Raw genomic sequence first — 23283 nt, 5'->3', positions numbered from 1 at the left:
AGAGGTATGGGCCTATGCAGCCCACAGCTTTGGCAAGGAGCATTTCCTCAATCTCTGATCAGATACCCCTCTTCCAATCAGTCCATGTTTCATGTACACAACGTTGGACCCATCCATCTCCCAAACCACAACAGCAAAACATTGGGCATGGAAATTATATCTGGAACTGAATGTGTGGCATTCCAGGTGTTTTGGAATACAACTCCCATTCCCATGATTCTTGACCACAGACAATGCTGGAAAGGGATAATGGGAGTTGCAATCCAAACACATGGATGGCTACCAATTGAGTGCCAATAAGCATGTTTGGAATTCTGAAGTCCTTCTTCTGTGCCTTCCAATTCACCTTGTACCAGCTTTACTAAAATTCTCCAATTAATATCCTGCTGCGCCTACAACTTTTGATGTCCTGTGTCCGCTAGCTTCACCCCAACTGGTTAAGCAGCTCCATACATTTTTTTCACATTATGCTCTCCATTAGGAACATTCTGCTTTGAATACATACATGTTTCATTTACATCAGGGGCTGCTTCATGCAATACCTTTGTTCTATTGTGTACTCCTACAGGCCCACCAAGCAGCAGATCGTTCAGTTTTTCCATCAACAGTGCCTGCTTCATAAAAATTCTTAATTTCCTCTGGCGATAACACGCCATTAGATGTCAGCCAGAATGGAGGTCTCCATTTTGACCCTCTCCCATTCGGGTAGAGTTGGTACACAAAAACGGTGCAGCCTATTGGTTAACAAACTAACATTCGCACCCCTGATCGATGCAGTCACCAACGCAAACATTTGTTTTTGATTAAGTACTACATATTTAGAAATGCACTTTCGGAACATCATAACAATTAAATGTTAATTACAACAAGATTTTACTTCATTACCTTGCTTTCTCTCTCTAGTTCCCCTCTCAGCCATTCAAAGTCGCTGTATCTTCTCCTGACACAAGATTCCTTTAATTTGAAAATAGGGAGGTTTGTCTAAAAAAAATAAACGAAACGGTCATTATTAATTTATTTATTATTTGCTTGTTAGGCGCTTATACAATAAGAAAAGAATATACGGTTTCATAGCGCCCACAGGGCAGGGAGGAAGGGAGAGTGGGAAATACATTACAACATAATATTGAAGAGCAGAGGGGGACAAACCTACTATGCCTTTTGAGTATTCAGAACGTGCAAGTGCAGAAAGGAAGAGGGAAGCAGGGCTAAGTGCTGGGGAGTCCAAGCCCGTGGGTTAGCTATGGATGAACTGCTAGGAATGTAGAGTGCCTCACAGATTGGGCCGCAGGAGATGGAAGTGCGAGTCTCCAGAGTGTGCAAATGCAAAGTGCTGTGGAAAGACAGGAGCTGGGAAGACTTGGTGTGGGAGGTCAAGGCCCCGAAGATGCATAAGAGCCAAAGACACCTATTCAGCAACTGTGGGATTAGCGAAGGAGGAGGAAGAAAGAAAAGTCCTAAGGAGCTTCCGAAATTTGAGAAGAACCCGCTCAAGGCGCAGGGGGAGGCTATTCCAAAGGAGGGAGCCTGCAGAGGAAAGTGAGTGAACCACTGCCCTCTGTTTAGCAAAACACTTTACACACAAAGAGTTGGTGCCAGAAGAACAAGGTGGTCTAGAGGGCGAGTATTTAGTGGGATAAAGTTGAAGATAGGGTGGTCATCGGGCCCAGACAGCCTTGTGGACGATGCAGAGGGATTTTAGTTTAATCCGTGCAGCAACCAGGAGCCAGTGAAGACATTTTAGTGCAGGAGAGCTTCGGTCCCTGGGCTTAAGGCAAAGGACAAGTCTTGCTACCCTATTCTGGATAAGCTGGAGGGGTCGCAGTGTGGAAGAAGGAAGATTCAGGAGGAGGCTGTTACAGTAGTGAAGTCCAGAGAGAACCAGGGCTTGAGTCACCTTGACCCTCTTAGGGAAAGTGAGAAAAGGTAAAATTCCTTTGAGAAGGAAGAGCTGATAGTTGGACTTCTTGCCAATGTCCTGAGTGTGAGGAAGGAAAGATGAATAAACAAGAACATATTTGGGAGACCAGTCAAGCAAGCTAACAATCTGATAACCTTCAAGGAAACTTCCCCTCTGAGAAGGAAGTCGAAACCTCCTTTACACTGTTAAAAAAAAAAAAAAGGGGAAGAACTGAACTCTGGCCGCTCCTAAGCAAGCCTTTACAGCGGGTTACATTTCACTTTCATGGTTTTCTGCTTAGATAACGACAGTTTGAGCAGCAAGTGAAAAAAAAAGTTGAGTTGGTTCAACCATAGGGAGAAATAACTAAGGAAAAGTAACACACACAGTGTTATCTTTTATTCGATCACCAGAGGTTCTCCAAGTGCAACTAATGTTTGGGAGAAGATTATGCATTAGCATTCATATGACCAGCACCATGCGCCTAATTCAGCAGTAAAAGTTGATGGGTGACTCCCAGCACAAACAGCCCTTGGCAGTAATAATGATAACAGGATACACTTGGAAAGCAAAACCAACAATCCATTTAACAATTAGATAATTACAAAATCCTGCACAGAGACCACTTGATAAACAGTCTTAGGGCTTGTCTGATGCCCGAGTGCCTTTCTTCGATTCTGATACGTTTTTAGCTTGGTCCTTTTGGAGGGATTTGTGTGTATTTTGTAATTGATTTTTGTCCTGGTGCTTGGTTTGCTGAGAGATTTATTTGGTGTTTTCCTTTGACTCGCTACCTGTTTTTGTAGCTTGTCTCCTTAATGAGTGGCATGCCTTTGTGCTGTAATCCTTTGTTTCTGGATTTTTTTCCTTCCCACACCCAACCCCTCAGCAATTGGCTCTGGCAGTAAGGTGTCTCTTTGCCTCGGTCCTGGCTGCCATCTCTCCCTGCCTCCCTCGGCCTTCTTCCATTCACCATCATCCATCCTCTGGCCCTCCCTCTCCACTCCTCCCCGGCCCACCCTTTTGATTCTCATTGGTCTGCGACGCCCCCCGTGACTGGAACAGCGGCATTTCAGAGGCCCTTCCAGGGAAGCCTTGCCCGGGCAGCCACAAGGCAAAGTGCAGCTACCGTCTAAGCAGCTCCACTCCGTGTTTGCCCGGGATGCCTGACACAGAAAACCTACAGCAACGGATAAGGTAAGTGTGGTGTGGGCGGGAGTAGAGCCATCACTCTACTCCAGTAAAACACCAGCACTCTTATTACCTATTATCACCTAGCCTAATTGTGTAAGGTAGCCATTTTGGCACTCAGTCTAAGTGTGTAAGATAGCTATACTCTAGATTGAGCTACATACAGTAGCCATACTTCACATCCAGTCTGTTGGGATAACCTTGTTATATTTCCCTGCTGCGCTCTGAGATATATCTGCATTGCACCCCTTAGTTACCCATTGTGTTCCGCATCATAGCTAATTTGTGTTGAACGTTCGTTGCCACGCCCTATAACTAGCCATCGTAAGGCAATAAAGGCAGGAAGCACAACCATTACTGTGCTCCAGAAACCCAGCCACTCACACTACTACTAGTACTATGAAAACGGTGCGGACAGACAGCCTCCGAGTTGAATTGTGCGACCCTCCATTGCGATATGCTTCATAGTTAGCCATTTTTCTAACTCTGGAAGGAAATGTGCTGCACCTACATGTATACTAGGGGGCAGACGACATGCAGGATTTATATGTATTTTGCGGTAAACAAAATGTGCTGCACCCAAATGTATTTTTAGTGGGGGTGGGGGTGTGTTACAATAAACATATTGGGAAGATTAGCAATGCGTCTCATTTGGATAGATCTGCGAAGTATAGCCTTGCCTCACATTTAGATAGATTTGTGAAGAATATAGCCTTATCTCACACTTAGATAGATTTGTGAAGATTCACCATGCATCAAGATTAGCCATGCATGCCATTTAGATAGAATTGTGACAATTAGCTGTGTCCCATTTAGATAGAATCGTGAAGATTAGCCATGAGAAGAAACTTGGAGAGTCCCCAATGTACTAACCACCCAGCTCCTGCTCCCCCCTCCTACACACATCCTTGTACCACGCCCATGGGCTAGCCAGACTACACACAAACCCACACCAAACACAACTAACACTTGCATACAGTAACAATCCAAAGGAACTGGACATTACCCCTACAGACAAAACAAGTCAGTGCGCACAACCATAACCTTAAACACAAGCCAATGTACACATAAAACACACAAATACACACCCAATGTAACAGACATTCACATACAGCAAACAATGGAGGCATTGCGACTCACCCAACAAGCCCGTGCACACAATCAACCCATCTGCAGCCCAACACACAGACAACAGTTTCTCGTGGTTCTGGACCTATCCTATCCCTCTACCCTCACTAACCATCCCTGTCCTCTGTCTTGCAGAGCCACATGAGCACCTCGAGACTGCCCCTGTGTGGTCTTAGTCAACCTAGCATAACAACCATTTCAGCTCTCACCACCCCATTCATCACTGCTTCAGCTCGCACTATCACCCTCCTTGCCCCTTCAGCTCCTACTACCTCCCTCCACTCCACTCCACTCCACTCCACTCCACTCCAGGCGGTATTCTCCATCAAACGTAAATGTAAATATATTGGCAAAGGTGTTTGCATTGAGGACTAACAAGAATCTGGGGAAATTGATAGTCATAAAACCACTTTGTGATGTGTCTGATAGGCATAGCAACACTGATATCAGAGCTCTGTTGAACCTCAATAGTATAAGGATATCACCTCTCCAGTATTCTCCATCTATGATGACCCAGAGAAAAGTAGAATCCCAAACCCTTGATGTGAGACTTATTTAGGGTGATGGAGGTTTTACTTTCTTTGGTGATCAATATCAGACTTTAAGGCTGTTTACCAACAGCCCTGCTGAATAAAACTGTTGGTAAACGCCCAAACCTGAAAAAGATTTCCCCTTTTAGTGGGCATTTTCGACCATGATTTTGGGGACAGGTAAGTTTACGTTTATTCTATTGGCGCAGAGAGCCAGGTTAATGATTTCTTTTAAATGAGACACTTGACATTTATTTGGTCCCAAACGTAAGTCAGTGTCCAAGTATGTCGGCGGCATGGTCACCGATAGTGGAGACACCTGCCACCTTGCTAGGTTTATACTATAAGACACAAATAAAATGACGGCTCCCAGTAAACAAGGACATTCTGGCAATGACTTGGGTCTTGCTGGCAATGAATAGTCCCTATTTTTGTTTCCTCCACCCAAAGGACTAAACATGATCCCCTTGCTGCTAAAAGAGATACAAGTAAGGGTGTGAGATTGTTTGTTATGGGCGAGACAGTCAGTGTAGCTTCTCTTGCTGTCCCTGCTCTAGATAGGCAGTACACCACCAATTTCTAGGGATATTGCTCAGTGCACAGGGACAGTTCGCTTTTTCTTAAATAAAATAACTAATGATAGTGTATATGGTTGTTTTAATCAAAAAAGGTTATTTCATTTGTGTGTAAAATAAGTCATGTCAGTTTGTATGGGCTTTCACCTAGGTGGTTTAGCATTGTTCATGTATTAGTTCAGAATCAATTGAGAACGTTCTCTATCGTTTAAGTGTGGTTTGCACAAATTGCACATTAGGTTCTATGACCACTATATGGGATATTGAAAATAATGGCACTTTTTGCACATTGCCCTTCATGATGTCTGTTTTACATATATCATGACGTTTTTTATATGTATAAGTGTGTCTACAATGATTTGCTGCCGATTAATGAGCCATCTCAGGCGGCTTTTAGGTAGGTTCAAATCAATTGTACTTTCCTACTGTTGTTGGACCCACATTCCTCCACAGTTTGAGTTTCTAGATAGACTGCACACCACCACCTTCTAGGGCGATTTCTCAGTGCACAGGGACAATTAGCGTTTTCTTAAGGAAAATACCCAATGATAAAGTAAATGGTTAGTAGTTTACTGAAAGGTGCTTTCATTTGTGCGGTGAAACGGAGTTGAGCATTGGAAAGAACCACAGAGCTCAGTCTACGGCTTTTGTAGTTTGTAACCATTTCCTTCCTCTCAACATGTTCCTAAAGTCTCACTCTCCACTCCTTCCTTACCACCTGAGTTGTTGCCACCTCATTATCCTTTCCTTATATTACCATCTCCTTCTTCACCCCTTTAGCTCTTACCACCTCTTCGAGCTCTCCTCTGCATCAACTCTACAGTCTCTTGCAGCCTCCTGGTCTTTCACTACTTTCCAGCCTTCAACAAACCAGAGCCCCCTGTTTCTGCAAACCACAATGCTCAACTGAGTGGGCTGGACTACATAGAGAGATTCTTCCCTCTTCATTCCCTTGGGTGGGACTCTGGTTAAGGGTCTGCACCACTTAGCATGTGCGATTGACAGCTAGGCTGATGAATGGGGGTTTTTCAGAAGTCGCCACAGGACCCAAGAATCCGAAGAGGGAAGAAGCTGAGCCACCTGCAACAGACGACACCACTGGTGAAGCCATGCTGCAACGAACTCACCACTTTTCCAACAACAAGAGAAGATCTTCTACTGGAGAGTATTCTCCCTTTGAGCTGGTAGGACCAACCAGTACGCCCTTTTTCGCTTCCAAAGACGTCACTTGGTCAAATCGCCCGTGCCAAGCACCCCAGCAGCCGGATAGCCAAGCTCACCACTTTTGACCGCAAATAAAAGGACCACACCTTTTAATCGGGAACTCTGCGGCTGGTTTCATCCCTGTGCAGTGCAACGACTCCTCCTCGACAAGATCTTCTCTTCCCCTGGTCGGAACCACAAACTTCAACCACTGCCAGGAACAACTGCCCCCGCTGGAGCTTCCTTTCTCTTTAAGGTACTGTGTCCTGCCTGACCTCCCTTTCTACAGATTGCTAAAGGTGACCCTTAAACCCTTGGCTTCTAAACTGGGTTGGCTCCAGGCCTTCTAACTATATCTTTTGAATCACCCCAAACTCTTTTGAACACTCTGCAAAGACTTTCAGTGCACTTTAAACCGTGTGATTCTGGGCACATTTCGCTTTCTCCATTTAAAGTGGGCCTAGCCTATGAACTTTGGCTTTACAGTATAACCTGCCTTTCTCCCCTTACTCTGAACTCAAGTGTTGGGAACCGTTTTATTTTATGCTCTGCCTTTTCTCTTCCTTTTTAACTTAAACTATTGGAGTGCCATCTAGGTTAATCGCTCACCTCTGTCTTAACAAATAGTTGTGCTTTAACCCTGACTTGTCTGATAGTTATCAAGGGAGATGTGTATACTTATCTGACTGTGTTTTAACTTACTTTTCATTGAGAGTGCTAGTGTATTTCCTAAAGTGTGTTTTAAATAAATAACTACATACTGTTTATACAAAGCTCTGGTCAGCGTTTGTTTGCTCTACTGTGTTTTGGCCCTATTGTGTATACTCTACATACTGCCCTACTCTTCTTGAGAGAAGTCTGTCTGCTCAGCCACAGCTACCAGGTAAATCTGGGTGGTGCAGACTGCTACCAATTGGGTTTACTGCTGCTCCTGTAGTCTTAATCTTTTTGCAGTGTTCCCCAAGGGAACTGCACAGGATTCTGCCTAACACCTCCTTTGTTCTAATGATACTGTGCAAGTTCTGACAAGAATGTTGATGACCACCGTTCTACTTCTACAACTTACAATTTTAGGCACCTTCAACAAAACACCTTCGACCCCTACGAGTAAGGCACTCTTCTCTCTTGTATGATAAAGGGCAGCCTCTTTGCATTTCCTTCTGTCTTGCAGATATCACAAAATCGGTCTTTAGCTTCCAAACTATTTCTTCTCCACTGGAATAGTCTCAGCTCTACAGATTTTAAATGTAGGCTTTGAACAAGTACGCAGCTCCCTTCCCCAGCTTCATTTACAACTTTTCCTTCAGTACCAAAGCTGTAGTGCCAATCGTTTAGCCTTGGATAACCACATCACCTTTATACTAGAGGATTCTGGGTTAACAATAGCTTTAGCAACTCTAAAGTAATGGTATGAAGTTCTCAAATGAGCTGGATTCACTTTAACAGATTTCAGTCTGTTGGCGTGGGTAATACTTGTTCTTTGTTCCGCTTCAGCCACTTTTACGACTTCTACTTTATTGTTCTGTATGTTATAAGATGCCAGTCTCTTAATGGAAATGAAATTAGGCACACACGATTTTGTTTTAACCTTAAACTGCCACTTCAAAGGATGGGCTTTCCCACCTTTCGGTCAGAGTTATGCTTGCAAGGTATTGGGGAAACACTGTTTCATGCGTGGCCTCTTCAGATATCAAATTGTGCATGTAACATTTTCGGGAAAGTCAATTCTGCTTTAATAAGTTTACCGGCAGCATTCTCCTCGTTAATAGGAGCCATGCGACTGCTCGACAACCAGTTACTTCTAACAATGGGGAAAAGAGATGTCAATACGCTTCAGTACTTGAGTTTGTTAGCATACACGCATGTTATATTTCCCTTGTTAGGAAGGCATCCCACTTCTGCAAACAACTTTTACTCGCTTTGATGTATAAGCAAGTGCAAATGAAGCTGGCTACAATTACCGGCAAGGTGTTACTGTTGATTTGGAGTACTGAGCGTCCCTTTTCCGACTCCAAAATTATGACAACTGTAGGCTGCCTCGGCTTCCCAGCTTGGTTTCTTCTATTGCTACTGCTACTGCTACAGGCCCTCTTGGGATCCACACCCCTTTGCTGCATGGTTGTCTCCGATCCAGCCTCATCAAGGGAGAATCTTCCACTCTCCAGTTTCCCTCGGCTTGCTTCTGCACACAGGCCTTGGGTGGTTGCACAACTTCAGCTCTGCATTCACAGAAATTAGGCGCACCTGGAAAAACTGGCTGTTTCTTCCAGCCTCTTCCAATGCTGCCACAGCCAAACAGGGTTTGTGACCACAGGACTAGCTCAGAGCCTGGAGGTGAATTCTACTCTTCCTCTGCACTGGCATCCCTTCTGTGGTCAGACTTCCTTGTGAACTGCCAGCCTTGTGAGATGCTTCTTCTGCTACTGCTGACCTTCCAGCTCTTGCTCCAGCTTCTTTCTCCTGCTCCTCCCTGCTGCAGCCCTTTATGCCCCTCTGGTGGATTAATTGGTTTCAGGTACACGCCCTTCAAACTAATTGCCTGGCCAAAAGCTATTAGGCTTGCCTTACTGACCTTGGCTTCTGCATGCCTCTTCAGCCCTCTTCTAAACAGTCCGAGGGATTCTGGGACATGCAGTCCACTTTAGGAAAATGCAATTTCCTGCCCTCCCTTGGCCACATGAGAAGGGACTCAGACCAGGTTCCTCGGGGGAATCCTGTCGGATTCTCCACAGCAGACACGAGTGAAGCTTGAGTTTGGTTTTGTTTTAAAGAGTTTCAAAGATGAAATGGTTTTGATATGTGAGGGAGAGCATTCCGCTGGAGTGGTACTAGTAGACAAATAGAGTGAAAGTGGGAGGATGGACAGAGGACACAGGGGCAGATAGGTTATGGAGGGGTGGAGCAGCAAAGATTACATTTGGGAGAGTATAGAGAAATAGTCGGCAAGGTATTGAGGAGGCATATCCGTGGGTGGAACTAAAGATAGCAGGCCGGGAATTTAAAGAGCCAGTTTTCATGGGGGGGGTCAATCGAGTGTGTGTATGAGAACATTGTTGAGAGGAATGAAATAGTAAAGACCAAGACATAGGTTTTTCAAGCTTGCTGAACACTAGAGTGGACATAAAAGCTGCTATGGAGTGGTAGTTGAGCTGCCAAAAATTTTTCTGATGTTGATGGAGTTAAGCCTGGCAGCAGTGACTGTAATGGAATGGAAGAGTTTCATGTCACTATCAAGAAAATCCCATGGTTGAGTCATTGGTGAGGGGGTGAGCAGATCCTAGGGAAAGGAGATGGGGGAGGGAGGGTGGTGGAGTTCACACTGTCAGATGGCTGTAAGACAGTTGGCTGTGTGTTCCAAAATGGTCTGCGTCAGCAAACAGGTGATAGTTGAAGGCTAAAGAAGAAACAAATTGCCCAGGGAGGAGGTGTAAAGGGTGAATGGGAGTGGGCCTATAGCTGATGCTTGGAAAATACCCACTTGCGAGGGGGGATCCATTAGCATTCCATGAGATGGAGGCTGAGCAGCCAGAGAGTTAGGAGATCAATTAAAGTGCAGTGCTTTGAAAGCCAACAGCGAAAAGGAGTGAAGAAGGGAGTAGCAGCGGCTCACCCATAATGAGCGAAGGAGGGCTGACACACCACCCACTATGCAGGAGTCACAGCTAAGTCAGCAAAAGCATGTAAATATGATTTCCTTTCACAATTTTCTGTTCCCATGCATGCATGCCCAAAAGGCCATGCAAAGCCAGGGGAGTTTGCTTTCCCAGCCTTGCACACCCCCATTGGGCAAGCAGGGTGGGCTGCAGGGACAAAAGTGCATAGGAGAATGGTCCTGGGCTTCCCTTCCCTGCACATTTAAAGGGACAAGGGGCAGTGGTGTCTGGGGTTCTGGCTCCATTGGGCCTTGTCAGAACAAAGGAATTGCCTCCCCGGCTCTCTGGTTTCTGTTTGCATGTTGGGCTAGAGCCGGTGGGCCTGGAGCAGCGGAGGAGGTGGCAGTGAGTCCGGAGCTGGAGCAGAGCAGGTAAGAAAAAAACATTTTTCAATGTGTTTATGTTGGCATGCATGCATTCGAGAGATTGTGTGTCTGTGTAAGCACATGTGTTAATGAGAATGGAGTGTGAATGTTCTGTATGGATGCATGTGTGAAAGAAATTCAATGGGTGCATAGCTCAGGTATGAATGTGTGTGCAAGGTTGGGGGTGTGATTGGGATCTGACACACTGGAGGAGCCAGTAAAGAAGTTTGTTTACAGTGCTTGGCCTTTTGGGCAAAGCTAATTTTATGAGTGTTGATACGTGAAGTGGTCTGCACTGCGTTACCAGCACTGGGGTTTCCTTACTGTGACATGGCATGCTTTACTGGCATTTTGGGATAAGCCAACAGGAGTGTGTTCCTACGTGGAAGCCTACATTGGTGTATCCAGTATGGGCATTTCCGCACAACGACATAATTCCAGTAAATACAATGGACAGACAACAGGCATATTGGCAGTGTCAGCATGGACATGTATTCTTGGATTATCATGCCTTCCACTAGAGGCAAAGCAAACATGAGCATGTGCTTTCACGGGGAAAACTGGCATATATTGGCACATAAAGCCAGCATGGACATATATGGGCACAGCCAGTATGACATTTCTTTTACACTGGTAGAATACTGGCATATATTTTTAGAAAATGCATCCTGAAAACGCATTGGAAAATGCTCCTGTACACTTTCGGTGACATCTTTGAATTGTTCATGCGTTATCCTACTAATAGATTGTAAATTGTGTAACTTTTTACCCAATTTTTTACAGAAAGTGTGCTGTAAAATACACCACGTTAACCTATTTTCTTTTTTAAATATCTAAGGGGGGAGATCACTCAAATCAGGGCTTCCTCGCTATGCCTGGTCAGTTCAGCATATTCATTGGAAATGTTTATGCCCCTCCAATAAAAAAATTCAGCAATCACCACTGGGAAGGAGGAAGATCCACAGATCCAGTGTCCAACGCTGCAGAAGAGAATGAGGATGGAGGAGACGCAATTCATGTGCAGTGGTTAGGAGTTTGAAACATTGGTGAGAGCAGTCTCAGCTGAATATTTGGACAGTAAACGAGATTGCAGAGGGTTACCAATTGAGTTTACCCTAAGGTAGTTGACAATGCAATGGAAGACAACCCTGTGAAGGATTTTGGATTGGTGGGGTAGGAGGGAAATGGATCTATAGAATGAAAGATTGTAGGGATCTACAGCAAGTTTTTTTAGTTGCGATATAACATTGGCTGTTTTGTAGCAGACTAGGAACATTCCTGCAGAGAGGGGTTGTACAGTACATCAAGGTGAGTGGATTGGATAGCTCTCCGATAGTGTCAGGTTCAAACGGGTCAATTCGGTTCACAAAATAGGTTGACAGAAAGAATGATAGGTAGATGTTTATTGGTGTTTTGGGGGTATAGCGGGTTAGTGATGAGAGTGTAGAGTTGGGCTGTTGGAAGGCAGGGAGGAGGGGGCAGGTAGTGGGAGCAATAGACGGGTGGATAGTGTGCAGCATATCTTGATTTTAGAATGAAGTAGGATACAAATTCGAGAGCAGAGAGAAAAGCATCTATAGAACAGTTGTTGGGACGGAGGAAGCATGGTCTGGAGGGCTATGGATAGTTTGCATGGGTGAGCTGAGGAGGAACACCAGGTGGTGGTGTAGTAGGATTTAGCTGTGAAAGGAGCGGCAGTGAGGGCAAGGAGAGAGTCCCTGTATGCCAACAGGTGTGTGGAGCATTTGCCTTTATGCCACAAACGCATGTTTGTCCTCAGCAGCTGGATGGCTCGAGACATCAATGGTCGCAACTGAGGTAGGAGGTTAAAGGAGCCGGCACGATAGTGGTCATTAAAAGGGGGCCGCAGTGCAGAGTGGCATTCCACAGAGGAAAGTTGGATGTGTGAGCGAGTGGAGGAGAGCAAGCCGGGAGGGAGAAAAACAGGGCCACGGTAGAGGAACATGGAGTCCAGCTGGAATTTACATTTAGTGATCGATATGGGAGGAGGGATTGAAAGTGGAAGGAGGAAAGATGGTTAAGTGAATGGGTAAGTGATCAGAGGAGCAAGGAGTAAAGATTGAGACATCAACTTGGATGTTTCCAAGCAAGAGGTCCAAATTGGAGAACAAGACGTTGCGAATGCCAGCTGTGGTAGCTAAGGAGGCGAGCAAGAGGACTGGGAGCAAGGAGCTGGACAGGGATCTGCTTGAATGAAGAGGGAGAGGTGCTGTGTCTTTGTTGATCATTAAAACACCATCACCTTTTTAGATAATCAAGGGGAGTGAGGAAAGGAAGCAAAGTCAGTGGGGAGGGCTGGCAGTGTGGCATTGCCATTGGGTAAAATCCATGTTTCTGTGCAGGCCATCACTAAGAGTTAGGGGTCATGGGAATCATACTGAATGGTAAGAATAGTGTGTGTTTTGCAAGAAGATAGGGCATTCGAGGTCCACATAGATTTCAGTGAATGAGTTGGAGAAGGTGCAGCGTGGCTCAGGCAAGAAGGAAGGGTACACCAAGTTAGAGTCGTGGGTGATAGAGGAGTGGCTGGAGTGACGTTTGGGATGGGAGTGAAGGATAATGATGGGGAAGGGGACAGCAGCTTTGGTGGAATGAGAAGGGCTTGGCAAAGGCCATGTGAGAGGGAAAGGACAGTGAGGGGTAAGGTTTGTGGAATGGAGAGACCAGGCTGTAACAGGAAGCAGTGAATACAAGGCATTATGTAACCAGAATGCAGTTTTTAGGCAGTGAAAATACAGGGCAGCGAATACAGTGACTTAAGCACACACAAATGCAGCTTTTAAGCTGTGAATACAAGGCTTTAAGCAACTAAAATTCACTTTTGCCAAAAGGCAAGTATTAGTACAATTTCTCCTTTGATACAACAGACAATACAGGTGTTAGGTCCTAACTGAGTACAAGAGACAGCTTTAAGAATTTACAAAATTAGCCGGATATTCTTTAGAGTCATGGTCCTCAGTAGCCTTAAATTCTTGCTTGGCATTTGCAGGATCTTTCTTGTTGGTCAATTCACTTGACTGGTTCTCTCTAGGCTGGACTATTGCAACAGCCTCTTTTTTAATCTGCCTGCTTCTACTCTCCGCCCTCTGCAACTTATCCAGAACAGGACTGCGAGACTTGTCCTTGGCCTCAAGCCCAGGGGTCGCATCTCTCCAGGACTGGAATCCTTGCACTGGCTCCCAGTGGCTGCGAGGATTAAGTTCCAAACCCTCTGCATCATTAACAAGGCCTTCTGGGGCCTGGGGCCTCAATACCTTCAAGTCTCTCTTCCTAAATACCTTCTTTCTCGAGCTCCTCGCTCATCTACCTCAAACTCCCTCAGGGTCAGTCGCTTCTCCAAGCAATGAGTTGGGAGGTAGATCTCTTTCCTCGGCTGGGGCCTCCCTCTCGAACAGCCTCCCAGAAACTTGAGGAGAATCATCTTCGGTTCCGGAACCACCTCAAAACCTCTCTTTGCTTCTTCTTTCTCTCCCTCTCTCCTTTGCTGACCTCCTGGCTGACACTGAAACTGCACTGGTTACCTGGCCACCCTCTGAACTCGAGCCCAGGTCCCCTCCCCCACCAGTCGCACTCCTGCACTGCCTTCCTGGCCATCCCTGCACTTGGAAACGGTTTCTGTATCCCTACAGTCCCACTACCAGCACTCGACACCTGTTGTCTGCCTTTACCCTTGCACTTGCCACCTGCTGGCCTTACCTTTACTGTTTATTTTTGCACTATGCTCTCCCCCTAGTCCCCTGCACTTCTCCTCCTTCGCCTTACCATGCACTTGGCGATCTGAATGATACTTTGCCTAGTAGGATTGTTGTTTTGTCTTCCCTCTGTTCCCCCTCCCTTGCCTCGTCGCGCCTTCAAACACTTGTGTATAGGTGCGTTATAGATGCCATATCATATCAAGATGTTGTGTTTCTCCTGTACCTGCTTAACTTGGCACCACCGCCCATAGTGCCCTGGGTCATCTTGACCGAGGGCGGGCATTATATGCTCTCAGAACTGTTAGACCCCGGCTGTTATCAGGCTTCTTCTCCTGAAAGCGCTGGACAACTTCAGGTAGCAGGCCTTCAATGCCTGTGGCTGTAACTTTAGGGCTAACCATGATCTTTCCCAATACTGTGATTCTGGTTGGAGATAGACTCCCATTCCATTCTCTTTGCTCCTTTCACCTTTGTCCTTTTCCTTGGCTCCTCTGCTCTCTGTTCTGTACCCTTCACCTAATCTCTGGGACCAATCTACCAATAGGGTATTCCCTGGGGCTGGGTCATCATGGGACACAGGTTCAAAAGTCTTGTGAAGTCCCTCCCCCTTCATTCGCCAGTGTTCTTGCAATCGCAGTGGCCCAGTATGCTTGGCGCTTGTTGACTTCGTCACCTTCACCCCGAGTTAAGATACTACGTTTTGGGCTGGGAAGTTGGACTTTGTGGCGAGTAGAAGCTTCTTTGTTTGGCGCCTGTATTTCTCTGCTCATTCGGGTTTGTTCCTGCTGCGTTAGATTACGGCTCTTGTGATCCTGACAATGGTAAAAGAAAACACCGACCAGAAAAGAGGCTGTTGGGCATCATGACATCAACAGTGTAACCCAGCCACAACTCCCATCCCCAAGCTCCTCATCCTACCTCTAGGGTAGGATTGGCTCTGGAATACACCTTGGTAGGCTACCTACCCCAGGTTGGGAAGGCTCTCTGTTCCCCATGACAGGGTTAAGTCCCTGACCTGGTCACACAAGATAGACCTACAGAAACCAGGAGGACACCAAAAACTTCAAGGGTCTGTGCAAGTGAGAAAATTTGACCATCCATGACCACAAAGGAGAGCAGTGTGGACCATGATCCTACATAGAGGGGAAACCTTACCACCTGTTCATTTTCTTCGTCCTTTATCAAGGTTTGTTAAAAGCCAATTAAGTTGACTGGTTCAGTTAAGACATGTCTTAGGCTGTATCCCAATCGTTCCTTGAAGACTCGGAATAGAGCCACTGTTAATACAGACTAAAATAACATGTCATTTGTTCGGTCCATTTGGTGGTCATGTGACAGTACCTAGAAGTAACATTTTTGACTGGTTTCAGCCCAGAGCTGTCATTTTTGGTTTTCAGGCTCAAGGACACTCCCAGTTACTGGTATTGGATTCTGGGGTGCCAATGTCAGAGGATTTTACTTGATTCTACACTAGTATGCTGTAGATGAAGATTCTGGCAGGTGTCTCAGATGCTGAAAGACCATAGAATGCAATCAACATCACTTCAGCATGGTGAAGATCCATGATCCACTCGAGACATGGCTCTGGTGATGATGTTGCCAGCAAAGAAACTGACAGCATCCAGTAACAAGGACAAAGCAAGAAGATTGCACTGGTTTGGGTGAGGGCACTATTGAAGTGAGGTCCACGTAGGCCGGACCCTGAACAGGCTTCACAGCTGCAGGTCTTTGGCTCTCTGTCAGCAAATGGTGTCTTCGTATGAAAGGTCCCCTCTTCCAGCAGTGCAATGGTGCGCTTGATCGGGGCTCGTGAGCAGAGGAGGCAGCAGTTTGAGATGTTCTCCCGGTTGGACCCCGCTAGACAGGGGTTGGCGGTAAGGGGGTTAACGGCACTGGTAATGGTGCCAGCGCCATTAACCCCTTACTGCCCTATTACACGTCTGCTCGTGGGACCCGCAAAAAACCAGGCGCCCTTAGCGGGTCCCGCTAGCAGACCAGGGAGCTAACAACGGGCACCGTTATTAACGGGCCCGTTTGCTCCCTCCCCATTGAGCCCTATGGGGACTCGAATGGGGATATACCGGGTCCGGGTTCCTCGAATGAGGAATTACCAGGTCCTCCAAGGTTGGAACGGCCCCATAAATCCTCATTTGAGGAACCCAGACCCGGTAAGGAGATAATTGCGGCATGGTTACCTCCAACCTCGTAATGACCCTCATGGGAATCCTGGAAGTTAGGAAGACCGATTCCCCAGGGGTATCGGCCACAACTTGTGGTTATTGACCTGGGATGATTTAGGGATATCTTGCGTGAACCTGGCCTTGAAGAACAGAGAATCCTTGAGGGTACATGTCTCTTTTTCCTGCCAAGCTCTGGGGTTAAATCTCACAGGTGAAAAGCCACTAACCAGGCAGGACACAATGACAATATCTTCATTGCTTAGGAGTTTAGACTTTACAGCCAGATGTAGGTTAAACCGCTAACAACTCGCACACCCCCACAGTACACCAATTGGATGGCATAGTAAATAATATATCCAACACACACAAAGCAAATTAGACCGTTTAGGTTTTGTTGTTTTTAGTTTTAAAATATTGCAAAAATAACCAAAGCTTTTGGCTGAAAAGTCCAAGCATTCTCAATTAAAATTTGTCAGAAATTATCTCAACATTAGATCAAAAAGTGTTTTGGATCGTGGCTATCTCCAGAAAACCCAGCAGGCCGGCCGAAGCATAAGTCTACACCCCTAACCGAAAGAAGCTAAAAGCGTTTAAGCAAAAGGGTATACCTGCTGGGCATTAGAGATGTCTAATAATGTTTCTTGAAGATTCTAAAACAATAGTTGGTTTTCAAAACTCCCTCTAAATATTTGCTTTGTACCTGCACATTTACACCAGAAAAACATGCTTCAAAAGCACAGCACACTTGCCAGAGTTCGTCGGAAGAAAATAAGATATCGCAGAAAATGTGTCTTATTTCAAGGATGCATTTAAATTGGTCTTCACTAAAGTAAACTGAATGGCTTTTTAAATAGAATATATTTAAACATATATCTTTTGGATGCAATTGAAGAAACCCATACCGAAATTGGTGGTCTGGACAGATGCCGATTTGCTTGGAGTGCCATCCTACCTTTGACATAAAAGAGGACTGTGCCTTATCCAATCGAGCTGAAAAGCCATAGATGACAAAGCCATTGATCACATATCCATTGGCAATTTGCTTCATCTCTGAGGTAATGGGTCTATTGTGCTATTCCCCTCCAACCCTCCGTCCGTCCGTCCGTCCGTCCGTCCACTGCTCGCTCCTGTAACTCCTTGTCGTTAAGTGGTTGCCAGTTTGGACTGGACAACCCTTTAAACAAGTCGATCAGTCAAACTGATTGAGCACTTAATAGTGAGCAGGGACCCTAACCTAAAAGGTGAGGAGGGGATGGAATGAGGGGGTGAGTTGAGTTGGGGAGGGGTGCTTCAAGATGGGGGCAGTGGGGAGAATGTATAGTGGGGATATACTCGTAAGCTGGGCGGGGGTAAGGGTAGTGAAATGCATGGTCGGGGGATTCCCCCACAGAGCAAAAGAACAGATAAACTGGGAAAAGTCATGCGGCTAGGGGAGAATCAGTGGCTGATACCCAATGACGCTGTGCTGGCCCTGGACTGCAGGGACTGCCCAGAGGGGTGCTTTCCCCCGCTGAGGATGCACAGTAAGCCAGCGGAACAGCGGTAAAGTGGAAGAGCTGTGCTGAACCCACCAATCGTACAAAATATATAACTCTGTAACTGTATAACATGTAACCTATGTCTTTGAAAGAAACAGACCCATATGCCTTTGGGCTCAGAGCGCTATACAAATAAGCAAAATATTGAATATTGAATATTGAATAGGCGGGTTGACAAGTTACTCTGTGGAATGCTGGTGGGGGAGGATAACACTCTTCCCTTGGTAGCCCTCGCGCAAGTTGGAGGGCGTCTCAACAACCTTTGCAGCACGCTGCAGATTTTTGCTCATGTTTGTGTTTTTAGTTGTTTGGTTATGGGGTAAAGTTTCAAAAAGGTAGCATGCGTTTGCTCAGGGTGTAGCCTGCTTCGAGAATGGTATGATAGGAAGAAGTGGGGGGCTGTGGGGAAAGAGGAGATGGAAGAGTAGAAGGGAGTGGGGGAGGAGGAGGGATATGAGGCCAAACGAGCAGTGCAGGAGTCTGGTCGTGGGTAACCTAAATGTGAAAGGTTTAAACTCGGCCATGAAAAGGTCCTTAGTTGCAAGGGAATTCCGAGATGCCACCCTAGATGTGCTGCTCTTGCAAGAAACCCACCAAGTTATGGGTGAGGAGCGAAAGTGGAGAGGTACGGGCATTGGCCGACCTATTGGGCCTCGGTCGGTGAAGAAGGGTTGTGTGGGGTTTATCGTGCACAAACAATGCAGGTTATAGGCACAAAAGAGACTAGATTGTTGGAAGGGCGATTGCTCATAGTGCAAGGCACCCTGGAGGGGGCATGGATAGTGTTGGCGGCCCTTTATTTCCCTAATCAGGGCCAAGTGGGGTTCATACGGAGTGCACTGGATGACATGCAGGCACTACCTGTGGATCTATGCATCATGGGGGGGGGCATCAACTTCTGGGCGGATGAGGTGCTGGATAGAAAATCCATGAAAGATGGGGACGACAGGGTGAAGGGGACACTTGGGACGGGCCATTGAGGTGAGGGCCTTGGTTGTTGTGTAGCGGATGAAGCACCCAAATGAAAGGGGATATACCTTCTCAACCCCGCATTTGACATATACCAGGATAGATTACTAGCTACTAAATGGAGATCAGGGTGGTAAAGTGCCCAACTGCGACATAAGACCGGTGGGGTGGACAGACCACGATATGGTGTGGATGACGCTAGACAAAGGGACTATATAGGACAGCAAGTTGGAAGTGTAACAAACTCCTCTGGAAAGTCCCAGTATTTGCGGATCAACTGACAGGGGATATAGCAGAATACTTTGAGATAAATGACACCGGGGAAACCGACATTAAGACGGTATGGGAGGCTGGAAAGGCCACATGGCAAGGTCACTTGATCAGAGAAGGGGCGCAGAAAAAAGGGAGAGGAAGATCCGAGAAGATAAGCTTCGAATAGAAATATTGGAAGGGGAGGCACTGATGCATGCAGGGGTGGGAATGGAGAAGGGCTGTGGGAAGGAGTACATGAAAAAAAGAGCAGAACTGAAAAAGCTACAATTGGGTAAAAACCCAGAGCAAACTTTAGATCTTAAACAGCAGTACTATGAAAAAGGAGATCAGGCGGACGCACTCCTGGCTGCAAGGCGCCGAGCATAGAGGGCAGAAAGATGGGTTACCACTCTCGAAGAGACGGGGGGGGGGGGGTCTCCAGGACAACGCCGGGGGAAATAGCAGAGTGTGTTGCGAATTATTACGAGGGCTTGTATAAAACAGACCGTCCAGACACGGTAGGCGAGGGGGATGCATATATGGAGGGGATGGATATGATGCAACTTCCGGAACCAGAAGTTGGTCAGTTAGAGGCTCCAATTACAGCCGAGGAAGTTCTGGGTGCGATCACCAGTCTTCCAAAGCGCAAAGCCATGAGTGAAGATGGCTACAGTACTGGGTTCTAGAAGAGGTTCTCAGGTGTCCTTTTGGGCCACATGGTGAAGGTATATAACAATATACTGGAGATGGGTACGGCCCCTGCGTCCTTCAGCAAGGCACTAATAACTGTGGTACCCAAGGAGGAGGTTGCCCCTCATATCGCCCCATTTCCCTTCTAAACGTAGATGAGAAGATCTTTACTCGCGTCCTGGCCGTGCGTATAGAGGGTAAGGTGCCATGATTGGTGCATCCGGACCAGGTAAGGTTTATCGCAGGTAGACCGGGAGCTGATCTGTTAAGGAAGACCTTGGACCTCGTGGAACATGTTTCCACAGACTCAGGGGATTACGTCCTCTTGAGCCTTGATGCCGAAAAGGCGTTTCATCGAATCCAGTGGATGTTCCCGTCAGCAGTACTACGGAAGGTGGGCTTTGGGGAGAGACTACAACGTACTATAGGGGCACTGTATGTAGAACCCTCGACACAGGTGGTTGTGAATGGAAAAGGTCTAGGATCATTAGACTCGAAAGGGGCACTAGACAGGGTTGCCCACTGTACCCTTTGCTATTTGCATCAACGATGGAACAACGGAGCATTAAAATAAGACAGGATGAGCGGATATCAGGTATAAGGGTTGGGGAAGTGGAACATAAGCTCAGTATGTATGCAGATGTCTTGCTCCCTCGAGGGTGGTCGATTCAGCCTGGAACGCACTACAAACGATAGAAGAATACAGGCGGGTGTCAGGCTTTAAGTTTAAGGTGGGCAAGTCGGTCCCATTTCCCATAGGCAAAGATGTGCAGGGGGTAAGGAAGAGTGGCAGGACCTCAGAATCCCAGTAGAGGAGGGCAATATAACATACCTGGGAGTGTGGATAACCAGGGATTTGAGGAAGTGTACAAGGTCAACTTTCCCCCGCTACTGCAAGGGCTATTTAGGGACCTGGAGGCCTAGTCGAGACTTACCTTATTGTTGCTGGGTAGACTAAATGCAGTGAAAATGACATTGCTCCCCCGAGTGAAGTTCTTCTACCAAGCATTCCCCATTGAAATGCCCGATACCCACTTTCCAAACTGACACAAGGGATAAATAGATTCATATGGCAAGGGCAAAATCGAAGGGTCTCCTATAAAGTCTTGGTGCAGCCTAAGGGCAGGGGTGGGGCTGCTGGACATGCATACCTACTACAGGGCAGCGCAATTTAGAGCACTGATACCCGTCCTCAGGCAGGACCTGAAAAAGCAATGGGTTCAGATTGAAAATTACTTGTGGAGATTAGCCACCTTGGGGGAATGGCTCTGGGCGCCACCTAATACCATCCCGAGTTTAGTGAAAGCACATCACATAATGGGCCCATCGCTGGTCCTGTGGAGGATCAAAAGAGGCGGCCGGGGTCACCATATTGGCCATCCCCATTGAGCCAAATATGGCCACCCCAATAAGGGAATATATCTCAGACCATGCCAGGTTTCATGACGGGTTTGATGAAGGCTTGGAGAAAGTGGGCCAACTGGTAAAATGGAAGGAATTTGTGGAAACTGGAAGGGTGCCTGGGAATAGGGTCAATCTTGGTATTCATGTATCTCCAGCTCAAGGGGGTCTTAATGGCTGGGAGGTGGAAGGAGGCCCTGCAGAGGGAGCTGTCCGACACGGAGAAGGTGCTAAGCACTGCAGTAGCGACGATAGGACTAATATCAACATTTTATCAGGCACAGCTGTCAGCACAGATGGGGGAGAGTAACACATTTAGGATAAGGTGGGAAAGGGACATGATTACTGACTTGGACACTGGGCAATGGTAAATGATGTGTGTGAATGCCCACCAGACATCAATAGCATGCCAGTATAAGCTCCATGGCATCAAACTACTGTACAGATGGTAGTGGGACCCTGTCAGACTAAGATGGTTGCGGGAATCGATCCCAGATGCTGGAGAGGCTGCGGCCAGAGGGCTGACTATTGGCATATGTGGTGGGACTGTAGGGAGGTGCAAAGATTCTGGAAGGAGGTCCTGGGGTGAATAAAGGCCTTCGATGGAGTGGATAGAGATATGGACCCCATGTTGGTGTTTGGAATGGAGGGAATAGAGGGAGAATGGAGACGGTTGCCTCACATGGTGCACTTTCTTCTGCTGGCATATGTGGCGGGAGGGTAAGCCTCAGAAATAAATAAATATATATATATATATATATACACACACACACATATGAAAGGCAAAAAGATAAACTGCAAAATAGCAGTTCACAGCGGCACTCCTCCATTCTCTCTCCAAGTAAAACGCCACACCTTCAAGCTTTTTCCATAGTAAAACTCCTTTATTTATAAGATGTGTGGACAGCCAAGAGTACACCTGTGTAAAAATTCACAATAACGCGTTTTGCCCCAAACTAGGCTTCGTCAGATTGCTATTGACACCATATTTTGCAGTTCATTATATCTCATTTCCTGTTCCTTTGCTCTCATTGCTTTATTCTTTATTCTTTATTCATTTGCCTCTTGGTGGTGGCCATATTGGATTCCTGGTTGCACCATGTCTCGCCTTAAATTTTATTCACCCACGTGGAGCTGTAAAGAACCATTAAGCGGTTTGCCGAGGAAACGAGCCACAGAGTCGCAGCCAGTGCCAGTCCCGAAGTGAAGCGACGATGTATATATAGGGGATGGAGCACCTGACAGGGCAACTTCACGACCGCGAGTCAAGGGAATTAGAGTGGTCAGTGTTCAGTGGAGCAGCTTTGCTGAAAATGTTGGGGCGGTTGGGGGGAGGGGACATGACATCTGACGAAAAGGTGCCCCAGCCAAATGAATGGGGACAAAATGGTGAGCCATGAATGTTGGGGGGGGGGACAAACACCCCTGTGGCCCCCTAAAATTACACCCATGTTAGTGTACCTAGGTAAATATGGTCCATGGAAGGACAAGTCAGCGGACTAGGAGGGCTCTAATTGATGTGTGAGAAAAAGGCCCAGATGGGCGATGAATGATCGGGGTCGCCATCTGCCGAATGCGCAAGGATGCCCAATTCCAAGGAGCATGGGCTGACGATGGAAGGTTAGGTTATCTCCCAGACTGGACTACGGTTCTCCACATTGAAAGCACTTTCTCACTGCATGGCGCTGATCAACAGACACTGAAGCAGGGCACACTGGACTGCTACCTTTGGGTTAGGGTGGGAGATGGGGGAGGAAGGAGTTTATGTTGGGTTGGGGAGAAAACAATTTAAACTGAGTGGTTGTGGCTCTTCACTGGAAGAACTATTGTGATACTTGTTATTTGATATGGCAATGCTAAAACTGTCAAAACCAATGTAAAAAAGAAATTAACCTTTAAGATCAACACAACTAGTCAGGGTTATTTTCCTTGACACCTTATCAAACTCGCATTGAACTACTTACTAACCCAGCGCTGATGTGACTAGGGTTG

At 46.6% G+C, this 23283-nt stretch overlaps 1 protein-coding gene across 1 annotated transcript in view; it reads right to left on the bottom strand.

Annotated features, from left to right (window-relative positions):
* Positions 1-23283, bottom strand: part of SNX3 (sorting nexin 3) — a 322699-nt gene that overhangs the window by 127481 nt on the left and 171935 nt on the right. Inside the window, exon 2 of the mRNA XM_069606551.1 lies at positions 886-981. Coding sequence (XP_069462652.1) covers positions 886-981 — 96 coding nt within the window. The remainder of the gene's footprint in view (positions 1-885; positions 982-23283) is intronic.

Source organism: Ambystoma mexicanum, chromosome 4p (assembly GCF_040938575.1).
Source record: "Ambystoma mexicanum isolate Mex_15411 chromosome 4p, UKY_AmexF1_1, whole genome shotgun sequence".
In the NCBI taxonomy this organism is placed as follows: Eukaryota; Metazoa; Chordata; class Amphibia; order Caudata; family Ambystomatidae; genus Ambystoma; species Ambystoma mexicanum.
Note: the sequence above shows the minus strand (reverse complement) of the source record. Positions and strands in the feature narration are given on the sequence as shown.